This window comes from Canis aureus, chromosome 21, assembly GCF_053574225.1.
Source record: "Canis aureus isolate CA01 chromosome 21, VMU_Caureus_v.1.0, whole genome shotgun sequence".
Classification (NCBI taxonomy): Eukaryota; Metazoa; Chordata; class Mammalia; order Carnivora; family Canidae; genus Canis; species Canis aureus.
Window position 1 is genome coordinate 34,883,532 of NC_135631.1, and position 22,909 is coordinate 34,906,440.

The 22,909-nt window shown below is 33.7% G+C and overlaps 1 protein-coding gene across 5 annotated transcripts in view; it reads left to right on the forward strand.

Moving 5' to 3' along the window:
* HGF (hepatocyte growth factor) overlaps window positions 1-13,860 on the forward strand; it is an 80,813-nt gene extending 66,953 nt beyond the window's left edge. For 4 of the 5 annotated variants that reach the window (XM_077863856.1, XM_077863854.1, XM_077863855.1 and 1 more), the window contains 5 exons: window positions 789-863; window positions 1,775-1,921; window positions 2,435-2,541; window positions 2,665-2,810; window positions 10,143-13,860. In XM_077863856.1, the coding sequence (XP_077719982.1) occupies window positions 789-863; window positions 1,775-1,921; window positions 2,435-2,541; window positions 2,665-2,810; window positions 10,143-10,319 (652 nt within the window). In that variant the 3' untranslated portion in view covers window positions 10,320-13,860. The remainder of the gene's footprint in view (window positions 1-788; window positions 864-1,774; window positions 1,922-2,434; window positions 2,542-2,664; window positions 2,811-10,142) is intronic. The other variant, XM_077863857.1, reaches the window with a different exon arrangement.
* The last annotated feature ends 9,049 nt before the right edge of the window (window positions 13,861-22,909 follow it).

Here is a 22,909-nt window from a genome sequence, read left to right on the forward strand (position 1 = left end):
CTGAAGCACTGACCATCTATACTCTTTGGAACTGTAAATTGTGAAAAGTTGTGCTTTTTCTGTTTCTACATCAAAAAAACAATGCATTTACAGATTTAAGATATCATCAAATAAATGCACTAGTATTTTTCACTCTCTATAAATATTTTATAATTTCCTAGATGATATGCCTTACAAAATTGTCTTCTTTTATAAGTGAAATATTAGATTGCTTATTTTAAGCTAAACAAATTTACTGAAACTCAACAATGTCCTAAGTTAATGTATCAAAAATAAGTAATGGTGATGAAAGAAAGGAATAGTGTACCGATCTATATTGCTACCACCAGATAGTTTTCAGGGTCTTAGGTAAAAACTCAAATTTGCGTTTTTGTAATCAGACATTGAATTTAAAATAAGTCTACATTGTTTTTGTTGTTCTTTTGCATTTTTTTGTTTATTCTAAATATTCTATTTTTGTAGTACATACTTGTTCTCCCAAGGATAGATACGCACACAGGTAAATGTATGTGTGTTGGCAATGCATGTTGGTGTGTAGTGACAGGGCTCCTTAAACAAAAATAAAGTTGATTTCCTAAAATTGTAATCACATTATGAAAAAATGCTAATGCTACAATCCTCAAATATCATCTTTCCAGTCAAAGGATTATTCATTTTATTCTAGTTAATTTTTACATTTTCCTCTCAAATGTATCTATTTTTAACAAATGGAGACATAGGTTTAGCATTAATTGGCAGGTACCCTTTCTGCACAGATGTTACTTGTTTCTTTTTCCTCTCTCTCATAGAAATAAACATATCTGTGGAGGATCATTGATAAAGGAAAGTTGGATTCTTACTGCAAGACAATGTTTCCCCTCTCGGTAAAGTGTTTCTGAAGCCAATATTTGTTTTGAGCACTTAAAAATATGTAAAACCTCCATTTAGCTTTTAGACTTAGAATATGTATTCACTTAACAGATTCACCAGCACGGCATGAACAAATTAATTTCTTTCTTTAGATTTAACTCACAAAATTCACTTTGACTTAATTGACATTTGTGACTAGATACTACTTCTGTTCATTTCTTTCCACAATTTTTTTTTCTTTTTTTTTTCTTTTTTTTTTTTCTTTCCACAATTGACATTATTCTCATTTGGGGGGAAATTTTGCTAGAATTATGTAAATAATTTTTTTTCCTCAACCTCTTCCTTGCAATGCTACATTTCTAGATAGAAATTCTTTTCTGAATTATCAACAAATTTCTCTCAAGTCTCACTTGTCCTTTCTTATGTAGATACAGCATCCAAATCATCCCGGGAATAATTTTTAATGAGAATTAGCCTAAGGAAAAGTTAAGGAGGCAGCATTTGTAAGCTTACTTCCTGATTCTCATCAAAGTCACTTGTATTTTGTTAGAATAAATTTTCAATCATCATTGATAAGCCAAACATATACAAAGCGAAGATAAGAAGGAAAATCTACAGAAAATTATAATTTATGTAATGTGCTTTACCTGAGAATTTTTCTCACGTGATTTACTCTTAAACATAATCAAAAGGTTGTTTTTTTGTTTTAAATAACAGTTTAGAATTTGAGCAGTTTAAAGGCTCTTTCTGCTTATGTGTACTTGTAGCATTCCAGATCTCTCATAACAAATATGTTGCCCTTTATTATTTTTGATGCAAATTTTAAATTTAGTTATTTATCTGCTCTTATAAGCTAAAATAATAATATGGGTGAACAATATCACCCAATTTAAAATTATATTTTACATTTAAATTTTTAATTTAGAAACAGAGACTTGAAAGATTATGAAGCTTGGCTTGGGATTCATGACGTCCACGGAAAAGGAGATGAGAAACGCAAACAGGTTCTGAATGTTTCCCAGCTGGTATATGGGCCTGAAGGATCAGATCTGGTATTACTGAAGCTTGCTAGGTTAGTTGCTTAAGAAGGCTTTATATTTTTAACCTACAATGGAATTAGTGAAGCTTTTTCTTTATATATGTGGCTATTCTTTCTCTTTTATGTAAATTTATTATAAAAGCATATGTCACATGTCATATGTGTGTGTATTACACAGAGACAAAGAGAGTCATCTTCAAAATTTTCAAAACTTAATAAATTAAGTTTGACCAATAGTCTGATCAGCCTGCTCCAAAACCAAAACTTAGTGAATAATCATCTGATAACTTTAATAGGTAAAATAATGCATAAAAAAGCAGTGACCATTACCATTTAGCAAGTAATATTAACAAGTAAGTGACTCATTTCTCTGCTATCTACTCCTACTTCTACTACAAACATGTAATAGACATTCCCTTTTTCTTTTTTTGAGAAACAAGACTTCTTATTCTCAATATCATATTAAAGATTAACACTAAATTTAAATTTATTAATTCTGTGTTGAATTCAATCAAGGGTATTTACCATTGCATTTCCTATTTTCAGGCCCGCTATCCTGGATGATTTTGTTAGTACAATCGATTTACCTAATTATGGATGCACCATTCCTGAAAAAACCACTTGCAGTGTTTATGGCTGGGGTTATACTGGATGTAAGCTATTTTTAAAAAGATAAGACAACATTATACTTATTTTATTTAAAACAATTCTATTTGTTTCTCATTTTTCTCACCTTACCCTGTGTTGATTAACTGTACATTTTTGCTCCATTCTAGCGATCAACTTTGATGGTCTATTACGAGTAGCACATCTCTATATTATGGGGAATGAGAAATGCAGCCAATACCATCAAGGGAAGGTGACACTGAATGAGTCTGAAATATGTGCTGGAGCTGAAAATATTGTATCAGGACCATGTGAGGTAAAAAGGGCATTTTTAAAAAATAAGAAGTATATAGTAAATATCATAGATTCTTATGTTTCTTTTTTGTTTGGTCCATTTTTCTCAAATAAAAATCATTGTCTACCAACTTGTTCTAAGAGAGAGAAATTGGGGAAAGATAATCCCCTTCATTACTCTTGTGCACTTATTTTAACTAAATAGTACGAAAAACCATGTTTCATTATCAGCAAGCTAAGATGAGATTTGTCTCTCAAAACAGCAATAACCTAATACAGCCAGAACTCTAATGGAAAGCTGTTCAAATTAAAAGTCTCCAATATGTAGTTTGATACAATAGCTTGCATTTTTCTAATGTTTTCTAAAGTTATCCGATCTCCCCAAGTTCTCCCTGAATGAACTCTATGCCTGATTTTAAACTTTTAAATGTGTTTTTGGTTAAGCCAGTGTGTGTATGCTTGTGTGTGTATGTGTGTGTGGGAGGTGGGGGGTTAAACAAATTCTATTTTAGAAAACCAAAAGGTCGAAGTTGGTGACTTTAAGAGCTTGAACATTTTCATTTGTTAGGCAACTGTTCTTTCAACTTGACAGTGCTCCTATCCCTATTGTACATAGACAAGCTGTTAAACCATTATTTTATGTGTAATATTTTCTTTACTTTTTAAATTTTAACAATTTTAATCAATTTTTATACACATTTTGTTATTTTTAAATTATTTCTGAAGTTGAGAACATTTTTTTACATTTTTGTTAAAATTTTAATTCCAGTGTGGTTAACATACAGTGTTAGTCTATGGTATACAATATTGTGATTCAAAAATTCTATACATCATTACTCAGTGCTCATCATGATAAATGTACTCTTAATCCCCATCACCTATGTCATCCATCCTACCCAACCCCACTCTGGTAAGCATCAGTGTGTTCTTTATTGTTAAGATTTGTTTTTTGGGTTTTTTTTCTTTGTTTTATATCTTAAATTCCCCATATGAATGATTTCAAAAATCATATGGTACTTGTCTTTCTCTGACTGGCTTATTTCACTTGGCATTATACACTCTAGATTCATCCATGTTCCTGCAAATGGCAAGATTTCATTCTTTTTTTATGGCTGAGTAATATCCCAGTGTGTGTGTGTCTTCTTTATCCATTCATCTCTTCTATTAAGGGACCCTTGAGCTGCTTCCATAATTTGGCTATTGTAAATAATATTGCAATAAACATAGGGGTGCACGTATCCTATTGAATCATTGTTTTCATACTTCTTGGGTAAATACCCAGTAGTGGAATTACTGGATCATACAGTAGTTCTATTTTTTAATTTTTTGAGGAACCTCCACGCTATCTTCCACGGTAGTTGTACCAGTTTACATTTTCACCAGTAGTGCAAGAGAATGCCTTGTTTTTCCACATCGTGGCTAATGCTTGTTGCTTCTAGTAGTTTTGATTTTAGCCCTTCTGATAGGTATGAGGTGGTATCTCATTGTAGTTTTGATTTGCATTCCCCTGATTATGAGTGATGTTGAACCTCTTGTCACGTGTCTGTTCAAAATGTTTGTTCATGTCTTCTGCTCATTTTTCAATTGGATCATTCATTTTTTGAGTGTTGACCTATATAAGGTTTATATATTTTGGATGCTAACTCTTCATCAGATATGTCATTTGTAAATATCTTCTTCCATTCATTGGGTAGCCTTTTTTAGTTTGTTGACTATTTCCTTCACTGTGCAGAAGGTTTTTATTTTGATGCTTGATGTAGTCCCAGTAATTTATTTTCGCTTTTGTTTCCTTTGCCTCAAAGGACATATCTAGAAAAATATTGTTATGACTGATATCAAAGAAATTACTGCCAGTGCTTTCAGTGGTTTCAAGTCTCACATTATGTTCTTAATCCATTTTGAATTTGTGTGAATTATTTGTGTGTATGGTGTAAGAAAGTGGTCCAGTTTCATTCTTTGCATATTGCTGTCCAGTTTTCCCAACACCATTTGTTGAAGAGATGGTCTTTTTCCCATTGCATCTTCCTCCTTTGTTGAAGATTGACTATATATAATTGTTGGTTTATTTCTGGATTTTCTATTCTGTTCCGTTGATCTATGTGTCTATTTTTGCCAGTACCATGCAGTTTGGTTATGACAGCTTTGTAATATATCTTGAAATCTAACATTGTGATACCTCCAGTTTTGTTCTTATAATTTTTCATTTGCTTTGGCTCTTCAGGGTCTTTTATGGTTCCATACAAATTTTAGAGGTTTTGTTTTCTTTTTTCTAGTTATGTATAAAATGCTATTGGTATTTTGATAGGAATTGCATTATATTTATAGATTCCTCTATAGCATGGACATTTTAACAATATTTGTTCTCTCAGGCCACGAACATGGAGTATCTTTTCATTTCTTTGTGTCATCTTCAATTTCTTTCATCATTGTTTTATAGTTTTCAGAACACAGGTCTTTCACCACCTTGGTTAAGTCTATTCCTAGGCCTTTTATTATCTTTGGTGCAATTGTAAATGGGATTGTTTTCTTATTTCTCTTTCTGATACTTTATTATTAGTATTATTATATTTATTATTAGTATATGGAAATACAATAGTATCATGTCATCTGCAAATAGTGAAAGTTTGACTTCTTCCTCACTGATTTGAATACCTTTGATTTCTTTTTGGTATCTGATTGCTATGGCGAGGACTTCTAGTACTATGTTACATAAAAATGGTGAGAGTGAACTTCCCTTTCTTGTTCCTGACTATATAAGAAGAGCTCTCAGTTTTTTCCCACTGAAGATTATATTAGCTATGGGTTTTTCATAGATGGCCTTTATAATGTTGAGGTGTGTTCCCTCCAAACCCACTTTCTTAAAGGTTTTTGTCATGAATGGATGTCATATTTGTCAAATGCTTTTTCTATATCTTTTGAAACAATCATATGGTTTTTATCCATTCTGTTATTCATGTGATTCATGTTATTCATGTTGATTGATTTGCAAATATTGAACCAATCTTATACCCCAGGAATGAATCTCACTTGGTCATGATGAATGATTTTTTAAATGTATTGTTGGATTTGGTTTACTAATATTTTGTTGAGAATTTCTGCATCTATGTTCATCAGGGATATTGGCCTGTAGTTCTCTTTTTTCTCTAGTGTCTTTATCTGGTTTTGATATCAAGGTAATGCTAGCTAGCATCATAGAATGAATTTGGAAGCTTTTCTTCCTCTTCTATTTTGGGATTCTTTGCAAATAGGTATTAACTCTTCTTTAAATGTTTGGTAGAAGTCCCCTGTGAAGCCTTCTGCTCCTCAACTTTTGTTTGTTGGGAGGGTTGTTTTTTTTTTTTTTTTTCTGATTTAATTTCATTGGTGGTAATTGGTTTACTTAAATTTTCTATTTCTTCCTGATTCAGTTTTGGGAAGTTATATGTTTCTAGGAATTTATTCATTTCTTCTAGGTTGCCCAATTTGTTGGCATGTAATTTTTCATAACATTCTCTTATAATTGTTTGTATTTCTGTAGTGTCAATTTTTATCTCTTTTTCATATCTGATTTTATTTGAGTCCTCTCTTTGTCTCTCTCTATGATGAATCTGGCTAAAGGTTAATTAATTTTGTTGATCTTTTTAGGGGGTCCCTGGGTGGCTCAGTTGGTTAAGTGTCTGCTTTGGCTCAGGTCATGATCTTGGGGTCCTGGGATTGGGTCCCGCATTGGGTTCCCTGCTTAGTGGGAAGTCTGCTTCTCCCTCTTCCTCTCCCCTTCCTTCTTGCTTATACTCTCTGCCCTTTCTAGTGCTCTCTCTCTCTCTCAAATAAATAAAATCTTAAAAAAAATTGTTGATCTTTTCAAAGAGCCAGCTTCTGTTTTCATTGATCTGTTCTATTGATTTTTTTTCTTTCTGTTTTATTTCTACTCTAATCTGTATTATTCCCTTCCTTTTGCAGGGTTTGAGTTTTGTTTGTTCTTTTTCTAGGTTCTTTCAGTGTGAGGTTAGGTTATTTTTTCTTGCTTTGTGAGGTAGACCTGTGTTGCTATAAATTTCCATTTTACAACAGCTTTTGCTACGTCCCAAAGATTTTAGACCATGTGTTTTTATTTTCACTTGTCTCCATGTATTTTTGGTTTCCTCTTTGATTTCTTGGTTAACTCATTCACTCTTTAGTAGTGTGTTATTTAACCTACATATATTTGTCGTCTTTCTAGTATTTTCTTGTGGTTGATTTCTAGTTTCATGGTGATGCAGTTGGAAAAGATGCACGGTACACCTCTGATCTTTTTCAATTTGTTAAGACTTGTTTTGTGGCCTTATATGTAATCTATTCCAGAGAATGTCATATGCAGAATTGAAAAGAATGTGTATTCTACTGTTTTAGGATGGAATGCTCTGAATATATGTCAAATCCATCTGGTTCATTCATTGTGTCATTCAAAGCCACTATTTGTTGATTTTCCATTTGGATGATCTATCCATTGATATAAGTGGGGTCTTAAAAGTTTTCCTACTAGTATTGTGTTACCATCAATTATTTCCTTTATGTTTGTTATTAGCTGCTTTATGTACTAGGCTGCTCCCATGGTGGGTGCATAAATATTTACAATTGTTATATCTTCTTGTCGGATTGTTCCCTGTATGATTATATAGTGTCCCTCTTTGTCTCTTGTTACAGTTTTTGTTTTAAAGTCTGTTTTGTCTGATAAAATTATTGCCACCCCAGCTTTCTTTTCACTTCCATTTGCATGGTAAATGCTTTTCCATCCTCTCCCTTCCAATCTACATATGTTTAGGTGTGAAATTATTTCTAGGCAGCGTATACATGGGTCTTGCTTTTTTATCCATTCTGTTACCTTATGTCTTTTGATTGGAATGTTTAGATGTATTTTGAATGTAAGAGACACAGTCTCTAAGCCTAGGAGCTATGGAGTTGAGGAATACTCTGTGAGGTAAGGCATGGAATGAGGAAAGTAAATAGTGAAATATCTTTTGACATGTAGGAAAAAATTCTGAATATGGAGTATAAATATGTGCTGCCATGCATGCGCTATATATATTGATCTGAGATTCTATTCCTGAAAAAAAAAAAAAAGCTTATTACTAAGTCAGAGTTTTAAAAACTGCTTTAAAATGATATAGTTAAAAAAAATAAATAAAATGATATAGTTAGAAACAGATTGTGTGTTTATAACCACTTTCAAATTTGATGTTTTTCCAGTAGACCAGTATTACTATGTTCATTATTAGAATTGAAAATCTGCTAGGAGAAAGCTTGATTGATTGATTGATTGATTGATCTTGCTTACCTACCTACTTATACTAAAAGCCATTTATTTATTTATTTATTTATTTATTTATTTATTTATTTATTTATATTTATATTTTACTTATTTATTCATGACAGAGAGAGAGAGGCAGAGACACAGGCAGAGGGAGGGAGAAGCAGGCTCCCTGCTGGGAGCCTGATGCGGGACTTGATCCCAGAGCCCTGGGATCACGTCCTGAGCCAAAGGCAGGCAGTCAACCACTGAGCCCCCCAGGTGCCCTTTCAGTGGTGCATCAAAAGCCTTTTAAACTAAAGTTTTGAGCTCAACACAGCTTCAAGATCATTTAAGAGGCCATGCACTTTTCTGGCCTTTTTGCTGTTACAAAAATGCTTCAGCAATTGCTCAGCAGGAACAGCCTCTAAGGTGATGTATTATCTGTATATTTTTAGAGTTCTAATTTTAGCATTGAATTATTTATTATAGTATCATATATTTATTTTTTATCCATATTGACAAGAAAATTTTAAATTGATTCTGTCACTTCCTAGAAATGCATTTATCTTCCAGAATGCTTTTTTTTAAAATTTTAATATCACTTATATTTCAAATAAGATAATATAATCCCTGAAGCCGCTGAAATCTAAACACTGAAGAAAATCTCCCAAATGTTTATATAATAGCAATAGGATCACATTTGGTGAAAGTCTGCCAAAGTGAATTGCTTTGGAGAATTATTTGTATCAGTGATCACTGGTACATTTATTTAAAAATCAGATTTATTAACTCGTATGGCATGGTTCATACAATGTCTCCTGGAATAAACTCTTTTCCCTTATTGTGTTATCTCCTACTTCACCCGCACCTTGATTTTCCCCATCATACAATGCCCGTAGCACTCTTCTTTACACTTGTTACAGAACTAAATTCTGCAGTAGTTCATCTCATCACATCACTGTTAGGGAAAATTCAAGGTAGTCTCACTCCTCTCACACAAGGATGCCAGAAGCCAGTCATTGCAATCTTAGAAGGTTACATCATGCATGAAAGTGATGTAACGTATTTGCAATAATTATATATAATAATACACATTAGTATATACATGTTTATAAAAATATATACACAAATCAATCAGTTTATCATCTTTCATCTGTCATCTGTGTCTGATGATAAAATAGGGTAACTATATAAGAAATGCCATGAAATTATAGGCTACCTTCCACAAAGGGAACTATGAGATATATATAAGTATATTAACTACAAATACAGTAGTAAATACAAAAATATTCTTTCTTTATGCCTGAAAATGTAATTTGCAAACAGTAAATAGAATTATTTTATCAATTAGAATTTATATTTAATTTGCTAAAATCTTTCTGGGGACAAGATTGAAGGAAGGAAAACAAAAAGCTTTAGAAATAAGGGAATTTGTGATGAAATTTAATCATTAAAATTGTATGATTATAGGTGGAATACAAAAGTTCTTGTATTTTTCAACATTTTCTAAATTTTCTATATTGAACATATTTTGAACATGAGAAGAAAATAAAAGTAAATATAAAGTGTACCCTCTAAATAGCTATTTGGTGTTATTTGGTGTTAATCTGCATTCAACAGAGAAAAACCCTCTTTAAAAGATGAGTAAATATTTTGTATAAGGCAAATCATTCTTTTTTGTTTAAAGATTTTATGTATGTATGTATGTATTTATTTATGAGTGTGTGTGCAAGCAGGGAGAGGAGCAGAGGGAGAAGGGCAAGTAAATTCTGTGCTGAGTGTGGAGCCTGATGCAGGGCTCGATCCCATGACCATGAGATCATGACCTGAGCTGAACTCAAGAGCACTCAGGGTGAATACTCCACAGGACAAGACTTTGAATTTTTGTACTTCTGTCACTCTGACTTGGGTAATTCAGTAGAAAGATGACCAATGGTCTAGTACATCTTTTGGTGTCTTCATATCTCAGTTGCAGCTATTCTCTTTTTTTGTATGTGTATATTTGAGATATAAATCTATATAGAAGATACTCATGAATTCTTAACTTTTGTTTCTAAAATAATACTTTGTTGTCCTTGTTGTTATTGTTGCATGTCTTTCTCTTAGGGAGATTATGGTGGCCCACTTGTTTGCGAACAACATAAAATGAGGATGGTTCTTGGCGTCATTGTTCCTGGTCGTGGATGTGCCATTCCAAATCGTCCTGGCATTTTTGTCCGAGTAGCATATTATGCAAAATGGATACACAAAATTATATTAACGTATAAGATACAACAGTCATAGCTGATGTAACTGTGTCTGAAGCTTCCATCAATACAATTCTCTTTTACATGAAGATTTCGGAGAACATGGAATTAAAGTGTCACTTAAAACAATCCTAAGACAACTACTTGAGTGTCATGTTTGTTAAGATACTCATTAATATTTATGGGTGTTTTCTGTTGTTTTGTTTGTCAGTGTTATTTTGTAAATGTTGAAGTGAATTAAGGTACATGCAAGTGTAGTAACATATCTCCTGAAGATACTTGAATGGATTAAAAATTGCAAAGGTATAATTGCTGGATGATAAAAGATTTAACAGAAAAGTTCAATTAATCTCTCTACGCTGCTTTCCAAGGTTAGTTTATGAATAAACCATAAGTTAAACATTATTTTAACCTCACAAAGACAATTTATACCTGTGTCCTTAAATTGTAACTCTATATTAAATTATATTACCTTTCATATACCATACATTATATTTCATTCATTTCTCCTCACTGTGTATCCTGTAATACTGGTACACATACTTTTTACAAAATCATGTACCCATATATTCAGACCTGGGTACAATGTGCATGCACTAGAGTTCAAATCATGGTATATGTATGTAACCTCTAAATATTCTGAAAGTATGTATTTGTAGTTTTTCCTTAAGAGAAAAATAGAAATTTCTGAAGATTAGTAGAAATTTTAGGGAAAGATGCAAAATAGAAGTGATCAGCTCATTCTCTGTAAATAATCTGCAGATGACCTCTACTGGTTGGCATTTAAGGTGTGGTCATGACCCACAAAGTTAAGTAACATCTAATCTAGGTGTTTAAATATATTTATCATCCTAGTCATTGTGTAGTTTCTAATTCTTAAAGGGAAGAGGGTATATGTGTATCAGTATTATTTCTTTCCTTCAAATTTAGGGAACCTTATTTATGCAAGATACTTTTATATCCACTTTCCTAAAGTATTTTCTTTATTTTTCTTAGGCAATTGTCTAATTGAAGCTTAAAAATGTATTTAAGTAGGTTAACTCTAAGACTTGCTGCTGTGATTGGCTTGTAGCTCACTTTCTTTAAATTTTTAAAAATTATTTTGGAGGAAAATTTCCATATATCCCCAATGATTTGTAAATAGACTTTCATCAAACTATGAATTAAAGTATATCTTGAAGAAAAAAAAATCAGAATACATTTATCAACCTGAAAGTTTTTAGCCTAATAAAATTTTACTCAAGTAAAGGGAAAAACTGTAAAAGGAAAGGAAAGGAAAGGAGCTAGCTTATCTAAACTCTGAATTCAATTATTTTTTAAAGTGGAGTTGAATCTGCAGAATGAAATATTTTATCAAGATGTCTTCATTTTATCTTATTTTGTTTTACATAGATCTTTGTAATGCCATGGGGAATATCCATTCAAATTTTGTATTCTGTCTCATAAAACCAAATTATCATATTTATTGTTATGTTTGACATGATTAGCTAAAAAATCATGTATTTGTCAAGAAATGAGACAACAAGGACTAATAGAATAGGCTGTGAATTTTCACAAAATCATTCTATACAAACTTAAAAATAATTATTTGAGTGATTCCAATCCATTTCTCTAATTTGTTTCTCTTAAATGGTATCAATTAAGGCCAGAGATCCAAACAATGCTCTAAACGCCTCAAAGGACACTGTTCAATCTTGAGTAAAATGCTCTTAAATTATTTGAAGCTTAGTCCATAGAGTATAGGACAGAAAATCCAGAAATGCCTATGCAGATCCAGAAATGTATATCTGAATTGCGCCATACAAATTGAACATACTGTAATAAAATATGTTCTGGTATCAAGGAACAGTGAAAGCGAAGAGAGATCCAGAAAGTCATCAGTCCACACCATCTTCTTTGATTGCATTTTTCTTTATGCAATATATCATTTTAATCAAAACACTGGGAATTTCAAAGATATATTGTCCCTAAATTAGAGTATTTTTCATTTTTTTTCTGGACGAACTGGCAAAATTTGATTAAGTCATATATTAATGATACTTGTTAAACATTTATGAAATTCTAATATGTCTAAATACTCACATTTTAAAATATTTCTTTTTTGTCTTTTCCTGTAAATTTCCACAGAGAGATGGGATTACCTAGACATAAGATGCAGCTAACTTTTTAGATATTTTGAACTCAATGTTTTCCATTTTATTATAGGGTGAAAACATACCACCAATAAAACCATCAACATGGTGCACAAAGGAGTCCTAGTTTTGGGAAGTTCCCTTTGTAATAGAGGGAGATCAGTAAAATTAATAATAAAAGCAAGATGAGCAAGATTCATGGTAGGACAATGAAAAATCACTGTTTTTAGGTGGTAGGACAATGAATAATCATATCATTTTTCTCTGGCAAAAAGATACTATTTCCTGGTCATTCTTTTCTTAATAAATGACAAAAAATGAAAATCCAACTTATCCAAAATCCATTGTATTTTGAGTAATGGACAAAAAGATATTTTAAATTAGAAGTTTTCAGTGCTATTTTTGTTTGGGCTGTTTGAATGATGGTGATGTGCTGTTGTAATTGTGGACATTTTCTTATGTCTGCCAGGAATAGTAATGTAAAATTAAAATATTTGTCATAATGCCTCTGCCGTGCAGAAGGGATGATAATCCTTTTGTATACTTCTTTAATTTTATTGTAAAATATGTAATGAGTTTTACCTATTTGCTGTGGGCAGGTCCTCAGTAAAATGGTTTATATTGAGTCAATTTCTAGTATTAACAGGCTCTTGCTTGCTATCTAAGTGTTTCAAATTATGGGAACCATGAGACACTGGAAGGCAAGGATAATAACAATAACGGCATGTGATAGAAAAATTGTATTTCACTTATTCCTGTGAATATTTCTTGTTGGTACCAATGGTACTATACAAAGTGAATGTTATAGCCACAACATTCTCTTAAAAAAAAAAAAAAAGCACTGTCAAGAAGTGAGAAATTACTGTCAGACATTTTTTGTTGTTTGCTAAATATCTTCTTTCTTTCTTTTTTTTTTTTTTTTAAAGAAAACTGGTATGGCAATATAGAAATCATGAGGTAAAGAATTTTAATAAACTCTAATACTAAAAACCTTTAAATTGTTTACTAAGGGTCCAAATAAACTTTTAAGTATATCCCATCTTTATAGACAAACTCATGAGAACAATAAAATTAACTTGAATAAAAAGACATAGTCTATGTGTAAATACTTTTCACAATAAAGTACAAAAAGAAGTTATCTTTCAATGTTCAAGTGAGTTTTGTACTAAAAATTTACTAATACAAAAAAAAGTTAAAATTTTCCAGTCCCAAAAATCTTGACAGTGTATTTTAAGTAGGTTCATTTCCATTTGCACAGAAAGTTTCTTTCTTTAGGAAACTGAAAATGGAATACTGTGGATGTTATGACTGTTTGTCTTGGTGTAAATAGGAAATTGATAAGCTGCCTATTGAGTGGTATAGCTGGATGCTTACCCAAAAAGGGAACACTGTGGTTATGACTTGTGTATAAAGTTTCTGTAGTTAATAAAGTTGCTATTTTTATAACCATGATTATATTATTATTCTTAATAATAATAAAATATTTTATCAAAATGCTTCCTTTCTCTTATTATAATTATCTACATGGACATATTTGAATCTGCTTGAGGGCTTACTGCAGAAAACAACAATGATCTCATTGACAGAAATTGCATTACTTTGTTGCAATGAAGACTAGAACTAAGACAAATAATCATTATTTTATTCCAACTTCTATCCATGGCATTATCAGCGGTCTTCAGTAAACTATTAATCTCTATGCATTTTGATTTCTCCCACTCTAATATATAATTATTTAGTCATTTTCATATTTGGTAGCATGGTGCTATGATATAACTTGCTAATAAAAGCAAAATATTGTTATGAATGATCATCTAAATTCCTTTACTATATCACTAAAAGTAATTGTAATTGATTCAATAAATCAATTTGGAGTATAGCTTTAAAATATGCATTAAATTCAGTATAAATGTGAATCTACCAGACTCACCTAATTAAAATCAAAAGCAAGTCTGGAAGAACAGTTTATCAACCAATCTAACCAAAAAGAGCTCTGTAACCTACTGATTATTTCTATAAAAAAATTTTTTTTAATTTTTATTTATTTATGATAGTCACAGAGAGAGAGAGAGAGAGAGGCAGAGACATAGGCAGAGGGAGAAGCAGGCTCCATGCACCGGGAGCCCGACGTGGGACTCGATCCCGGGTCTCAAGGATTCCGCCCTGGGCCAAAGGCAGGCGCTAAACCACTGCGCCACCCAGGGATCCCTGATTATTTCAAGTTATATTGCCTCTTCCTCAAAAAAGTTGTACTATTAATTTTCTGGCATAGATGCCTATATCAAATGATAATTAGTGTATCTAATTCTAGAGCCCTTGATAGTATCTGATCTTCCTAATAATTATTATCTAAGAAGAATATATGCATTTATTCATTTCTGGTATCAGTATTTCTGATAGCAGTATCAAAGGATCTATCTATCATCTATCTATCTATCTATCATCTATCCAGACTCTTACATTTACAAATCTCAACTTATCTTAATTGCATGTATGGTTTAGGAAAGCCAAAATTTAAAAGTAACTTCAAGATAAAAAGAGTATTTGTAGTAATTCGGTCAAAGTTTACAGTCCTATGAAGAATACATTATAGCCTAAACCACCGCTAAGCAAGACAGAAAATACTGGATAAAGGAAATAATTCAAAAGAATGTGTGATTATAGATTATGTACATGAATTTTTTTAAAGATTTTATCTATTTGACAGACAGCACGTGTGCGCACAAGCAGGGTGAGGGGCAGAGGGAGAGGGACAAGCAGACTCCCCACTGAGCAGAGTGCCTGATGCCCAGTGGGGCTCAATCCCAGGACCTCGGGATCATCAACAGAGTCAAAGGCAGACGTTTAACTACTGAGCCACCCCGGCGCCCAGATTATATATATATAATTATATATATATAATTATATATATATAATTGTATGTTTTTAAAAGGTAGAGAACAACATCAAAACAAACAAAACCTATCAATCTGACATATTTTCTAACTCCAAACTGACTTTGGGCCCTCATTTTTCTCAAACACTCCTGAACACCCATCACTTTATTTTCATCATTTTATTTCACATCATAAATGTCTTCACTTTTAAACTTCATGTCTGTGTTCAAAAGTTCCTGTAAATACCAGGCTTCTCTTTAACTCTCCCAACCTTCAAAGGTCATGCAATTTCCCTTGTGATCCATCCTCAACATCTTTATTTAGAAGTCATTACTTCTTCAACTCTACTGCTGGGTTTGTGATGGTTTCTTTCCACTTGTTATCAGTCTGTCTATGACTGCCCACATGAGATTTATTTTGTTTTGTTTTGTTTTCTGTTTCGCTTTTATTTTTATTTTTTTAAGATTTTATTTATTTATTCATGAGAGACACAGAGAGAAGCAGAGATATAGGCAAAGGGGGAAGCAGGTTCCCTGCAGGGAGCCCCATGTGGGACTGGATCCCAGGTCCCAGGATCCCACTCTGAGCCAAAGACAAACGCTCAACCGCTGAGCCACCCAGGGGCCCCTGTTTTATTCTGCTTAACTTTTAATGTGTAAAATGCCTCCACTCAGTTTGGGCTGCTTGGAGACATCAGCAACATCTTGTTATCAATATTTGTATGTTTCTTATTTTGCACAATGCTTCACCTGTAATGATATCTTAAAATATTTTGCAATTATTAATATTTTATCATCCACCCTCTTTTTGAAGTTTTATAAGTATTACACAGAGATGTGCAACTTTTGTAAAGATTAGGCAACTTCAATAGAGGTTAAGAATCTTAGGGCTTCATTTTTAATTACATTATTTAGATTTCAATTAGTAAATGAGACTTTTTCAATTGTTTATTGTATTTCATACACTAGAGCATGCATCTAGAAAAGCGAGGAGTTATCAACTCTGAAGAGTTTATACCTTTATATTTATAAATGTAGTTATTAAAAATAAAAAATGGATAACTAGATGGTAGCTTGCTAATGGATGCAGGTGTGTACTTTATGTAAACATGTGATACAAAACCTGATACAGTTTTGATTACGTCTGTGAATGTTTTCCCATGTGAATGCTTTCTCCTTTACACGCTTCCACAAAGCACTGATGTCATAACATTGAGGGGAAAAGGATCATACCAATTATTGCAAAAATATTCTGAGGCAGCAATAGTCTACTCATTAGATATATGCAAATATGCCATCTGCTGTGCATTGAGTAGTTTCACAATATTGTTATTCAATTAGCAAACGGTTTTCATTTGGTGAATTTTCATAACTGAGAGAAATCAACTTGGGTAACATGTTGCAATGAAGTGACATGAAGGGGTAGATGAATTTTCATATTTTTTCATACATATTTAAAGTTTTACAAAGATGTTCAGTTTTCAGAGTCTAATTTTTTTAAGTTGCTAAAATTCAAATGCAGTGATAGTTTAGAATATAGGATTATACCCTAAAGTGAAAACTTTATAACCTACCAAAGAAAAATAATGAAAAATTTGACACTATGGAATGATAAAAATCATTAAAGATCTTTAGAGGAGAAACAAGAAGGTGCACTTTGGTTGTTCCAAGAGTTATTCTAAGAAGAAATGCTCAGGTCCTTCTGGTTAAGAGAGTAAGAATACAGGGAAAATAAGCTTGATATTTCAGTCAGATAGTTTAGGTACCATTCAGAATCTTCACATTCTGAAGACATCATAATGCATAAATGAATATGAAAACTCATAGAAGCTCTTACTGTGCATATTTCTTAAAATGGAAATATTTCTTCAATGACTTAGGTAAGCTTTACCCAAACTTTTCTCTCATGGGACATTATTCTGCAGGACGCTTTAAAGCTGTAACGAAAACAAAATGTTTGGGACTTGACTAACATTTAGGGATGCTGGGCTACTTTATACAGGTCACCTTATTGAAGAGTTCTCAGGGACCTTTGGACGATCATATGTGTTCTGAAGCTCCATGAGAGAGCATGGTATGACATATTCTTGAACTTTACCCCTTTAAAATTATGTAGACAATAGTTACACCCTTAGCATTACAGATCTGCTAAATACTGTGCAGGAAAACTTGATTTACATATTTATTTTCTGAAAAGAAGTCAGTGGTAACTACATACTATGAGATTTCTATTGTCTTTTAGAATCTAGATATTTCTTTTCTTAAAAAAATCTCCCAGCAATCTTTCCATTTGGCAAATTTTTGCCTTTTTACACTCAATCTGGTAAAATTCAGACACTTAGGAAGAGTTGAAGCATATTTTTCCTGACATATGTATTCCATCTACTTTGACCTCTCATATAATATTATCAACATAAAAGAATGATGACACAAAAATATGAAAGTGATACTGTTTCACACCCAAAGGTTAAAAAAAAAAAAAAGGCCAAAACACCATAGTGTTTTCCCATCTTGCTAGCCCTCACAATGTCCCCACATCAGCTGAAATTTCCAGTGTTGGAAACAGGGGAGCTAAGGGAGAAAATGGTAAGTAAAGGTTATAAAAGAAAGCAAAATGAAAAGAGGAAAAGGAAAATAAACCTGGAGGGAAGCTGGGCGACATTTTCTGTGGTCTTTACAGGGACCCAGAAGTAAAGTGAGAAAAAGATCTAAATCATTATTCTTTATTAGGCTCTTTCCTTCTTAGTCATAACTCTGCATTTCCCAGATCCACGCGTAATCACTAAGTGTAATGAGTCATCCTAAAATAAACAAACATAGAGTCTGAGCATGGATCGTCTGCCTTCACAATGTCCGATTTTTATTCTTTCATTCTTTCCACCTTTTTTATTTGCCGCCTCCATCAATTATATCTTAACTGTGATCCAAAGTAACAGGGAAACGCAAAGCTTTCCCTAAATCACCGTCACTCTCTAAAGCTTTACAACACTGCTCTCAGCTTCAAGGGCGTCAGCATCTTTCCATTGCCATAACTTACAGGTGGACCTGGCTGGAGCCTCTGCACGGCAGCTAAACGGGAAAGAGCTGGGGTGCCAGATGGAGATGCAAGGCGAGAGCTTAACTGTCTACTTGACATCACTGCTTGGATGTGCTGTCACCGTCTAAACATGTATCCAAAACCAAACAACAATACCTTCCGTCCCTTCGATCTTCTCCACAAAAGGCACATGGATCTGGTTTACTCAAACCAGGATCCAGAAAGTTAGTTTTTACCTGTGTTGTGTCTCCCCCTCTCTATCTGAACAAACTCTAAGAGATCGGTTTCATTTCCTAAATATATGCTTCATCTTTCACACGTCTTCATCTCCAGTGGCTCCACCATGACCCAAGCCACAATTCTCTTTTGCCTTCAATTACTACAATAATATCAAAACATCTCTCCATATTTACTCCAAACCATTTTCTATCCTGTTTCTAAAGTACACGTTTTAAAATATAGCTGCATCATACTAGTGCTTAAAATCCTTCAGTGATTTCCCACTGGCCTGCCAATACCTCTATGGACTGTCCTTGACTGTCCCACTCACCCAGCACTTCTCCTTTTGCCCATTACATTTATCTATAGCAGACTCTTTCCATCCTAAGAGTATGTTAAGCTCTTTCCTTCCCTGAAGTCTTTGTCTATGCTATTCTTTCTGCCTGGAATTACCACCCCCCCGCCCCCCACCCCCCCACACACACTAGTTTTTGTCTGACTAATGCCTATTTCATCCTCAGCTTAAATGTCACCAGTTGTCCCCCCACCCACTCTCCTGACCCAGTTACACATTACACATCTGAAAGTATGATACACTTCTATTTCGGAGTACTTACCTCAGTTAATCACGTTGATATTTGTATATATATATATATATTTTTCTCTCCTGTTAGGCTGTAAGCTCTGTGAGAACATGAAGGGCTAAGTTTAAATTCTTCACATATTTATCTTCCGTACTGGCTAAACCCTACATGATAAACATTTGTTACATGAATGTGTCAGTAATTATCTGCTTGCAGCATTTTTTCCCCTCTGATCAGTTCCAAAATATAATGACATATACATCTCTAAATTTTATTTACTATTACAATAGTAGTATCTTCAAAGTCCTTTCATGGTAGTGTCAGGGAGGTGGTTTCTACTAGCTTTCGTCATACACTTTTGTATTATGTGAGCAAATGTTTATTGATCATTTACTATGTGCTAGTCACTGGAAGTATAATAGTGAATAAATAAAACTGGGCCCCTACCCTCATTATAAATACAGAGAAGTGTGGGAGACAAACACAAAACAAGAACATGAAATCGTATCTGAGAAGAGCAAAGAGCTTCTGGAACATACCAGATTTTGCAGAGCTTTTTGTCTCATCTTTTCTTAATCCTTCTATATTGCTGTAGTCTTAAAGTCTGCCAATTTGAATATTATTTTTCTTTTTTTGAACACTTCCATCATTGCATTACTATTTGTTTAACTAAGTTTAGAGTTACTTTTCTTTTATCTTCCCCTTTCTTGGTTCAGTTTTTCCAGGTTCCTAATCTTTTAAATCCTGCCCTTTCTTCGTTACATTCTCAAGAATCTCATAACACTTTTAGTAGATTCAGAGAGGTTTATACATTTATCATCAGGAGAATAACACAACTTCTCAAACAGAGAGAACATGAGCAATTATTTGAGATGAAATTATAAAGGTTTCTTTTGCTAGCACAAGACTGATCAGTGTTTTATCATCATAAGCTTTTAATTATATTTGAAGATGATCTAATAATAATACATAATGCTTATTCAGTGCTTTCTATTTGCCAGGCTCTGTTTTATCTCATTTAATCATTATTACAATGTTACATAGGCAAGTTCTACAACTATATCCACTTTAGAGAAAAGGAAGTGTTCAAATAATTTGTAATATGAACACACTTGGGGCTTATTTTTAATATTAAATCTGCTTGACCCTTTCCTTCCATTATGTTGAATGAACATTTAACTTAATTATTTTCCCAAAAAGTAGGCTAAAAGGGGAAACTCTTATTTAAACAAGAAAACGTTGCTATCATCTGTGCAGGATATGAGCAAGAAGCTATTCAGAGGTCAAACTGTTTTTCAAGTACGCCTGGCCCAGAGTTCTGTGAGGCATCAATTAGAGGACCATGGCTTTCTCACCTTCAAATATGAATGGCTAAAGTATGAGTTGCTTGCAATACTAATTACTATGGAATTGAAGTTTGAAGGTAAGGCGGCTAGTTTAGAAGGGGAAGCTTCTTTATCTTTGATGGGGGAGGGGATATAGCTATTGACAAAGAAAAGCAACATGCCTATGAGATAGAAATAGTAAGAACTTCAGAGAAACAGGTATGGTAAGAATTCAAAGGCACCCATGTGGGGAAGAAAAAGCCCAGAACCTATTCTGAAGCAAAAAAAAAAAAAAGAATAGTGCCTGTCCTTTATTGTAGATATCCCGGGGGTGTTTTATGAAAGAGGGAAACACCTTCAAAGGCCATTTATAATCTTTTACATAGGACCACTGCAGTCCCAGGAAAAAAAAAAAAAACATGATTTACATATTTATCTTTGCATTATATTACATGGAATAAGAAACGTTGAGAGCTCCAAAGACATGCTAGAAATCATGCCTTTGATTTACAGAGGAAAAAAAAAAGGAAGAGAAAAGTGAATTATCTTGCCCAGTCACACAGCTAGAGGTACCGCCAGTGCTGGAAATAAATGCACTCCTTTTTTAATTCAACACCTTGATTTTATCATTTACTTAGTTTGAAACTGAGATCGTAAATATAAAAAACATAATAGTCAAAACCTCAGAAGAACTGTAGTACTTAAAAAGAATTTTAAAAGAAGAGTTAAAAAGAAAACCTTAAAATACTGCCCGAGCAAAAGGGAGGTCTAACTTACTTTCTTGCCTAAGGGCATGTGGACGAAGGCCTGGTAGAGAGGGGGTCCCAGGTAGAGTTCTAAGACCCTTCACAGGGAGTGAGCCAATGCGGAGGTCATTTGGCTTCCTTCCCCAGCACAGTTTGTGATGTGATCCCATCCCTGGTGGGAAGAAGCCTTCTAAGGACAAGCTGGGGGATTAATTTTCTCACAAAAATGGAATGACTGTGGGACCATCCTTCCCAAGTGGTGGGGAAGTAAACCTGCTGGGGCTAACCAACTCAGGAATCTGCGAGAGCTCCTCACCCAGAGAGGTGATTCTATTTCTTAAAGCAGCTTTAGAAGATTGCTTCTGAAAAGAGAAGAAAGAGAAGAAGAAAGAAGAAGAAGAAGAAGAAGAAGAAGAAGAAGAAGAAGAAGAAGAAGAAGAAAGAAAGAAGGAAGGAAGAAGAAGAAGAAGGAAGAAGAAAAAGAAGAAAAGAAGAATGAATGAATGAAGAAGAAAGAAGAAAAGAAGAAGAAGAAGAAGAAGAAGAAGAAGAAGAAGAAGAAGAAGAAGAAGAAAGAAGGAAGAAGAAGAAGGAAGAAGAAAAAGAAGAAGAAAAGAAGAATGAATGAATGAAGAAGAAAGAAGAAAAGAAGAAGAAGAAGAAGAAGAAGAAGAAGAAGAAGAAGAAGAAGAAGAAGAAGAAGAAGAAGAAGAAGAAGAAGGAAGGAGGAGGAGGAGGAAAAGAAGATTGTTTCTGTTGCAGATTAGAATTGCTTCCAGTTCCTCAGTTCGGGCCAGGGGTGTCCTGTGGTTGTACAACCTGTGACTTCGAAAGTCTAGCTCTAAGTTTCCTAAAGATAAGGTCACACACGGGTTTAAGAGCTTATTTAATACTAGTCTAGTTCCTGCTGTTATACACATGATCCATAGAGCCCTCAGCCACCTTCACTCATCAGTTTGAACCTTTAAACTCTGTCTCTACGTGCCCTGGAATACCATCAGCATCCGCAGGACATTCGCATGTCCTAAAACAAAATGAAAAGCCCACCTTAGTCCAGTGCTCCCGTCTGCAAACTGCAGTGTCTTTCCTTCACAAATCGTTTTGATGGGCAAGAGGAAGGACTGTTAATGTGGCCTCTGCTCATTTGAAGCTTTATCCCTTCAGCCTCGAGTTAAAAATGCAGTTGCAAAAACTTGACTTTCATGTGTGTGTTTTTTTAAGCAAAGACAAACTGAAAAAAAATGTTGTTTTTATTAACCACACAATAATGTGGCATGCATTTTAGTCAGTTGAATTTTCTGGACCTTTCTTACAGTGTTATGCTTGGAGGTTAGTGTATCTAGAGTCCTGAATCCTCTCCTGGGTTTTACTCAGGAAGACAAGCACTCTGTGCACCTCTCCACCTGGAGGTCCAACGGGTACTTCAAATGTTATTTTCCAAACTCAGAATGTGTTTGGAAATGTGGCTTCCCTCCAAACCTGATTCTCCTCTAATATTTTCTGTTTCGTATTCCAGTTGTGGCAGTATCACCTGCAAACCCCTGAAACTAGAGTGAGAGCCACGGTCCACCCCATCCGTCTCTCACTTCCCCACAGCTCAGCCAGCCAGGTCTTCTGATTTTGACACCTAATTATGCCTTGAAAAATCATTATTCCTCTTCTTTTTTAACCTCCTTTTGCTCAGGTAAAGCCCTCCTGATGTCTCTCGA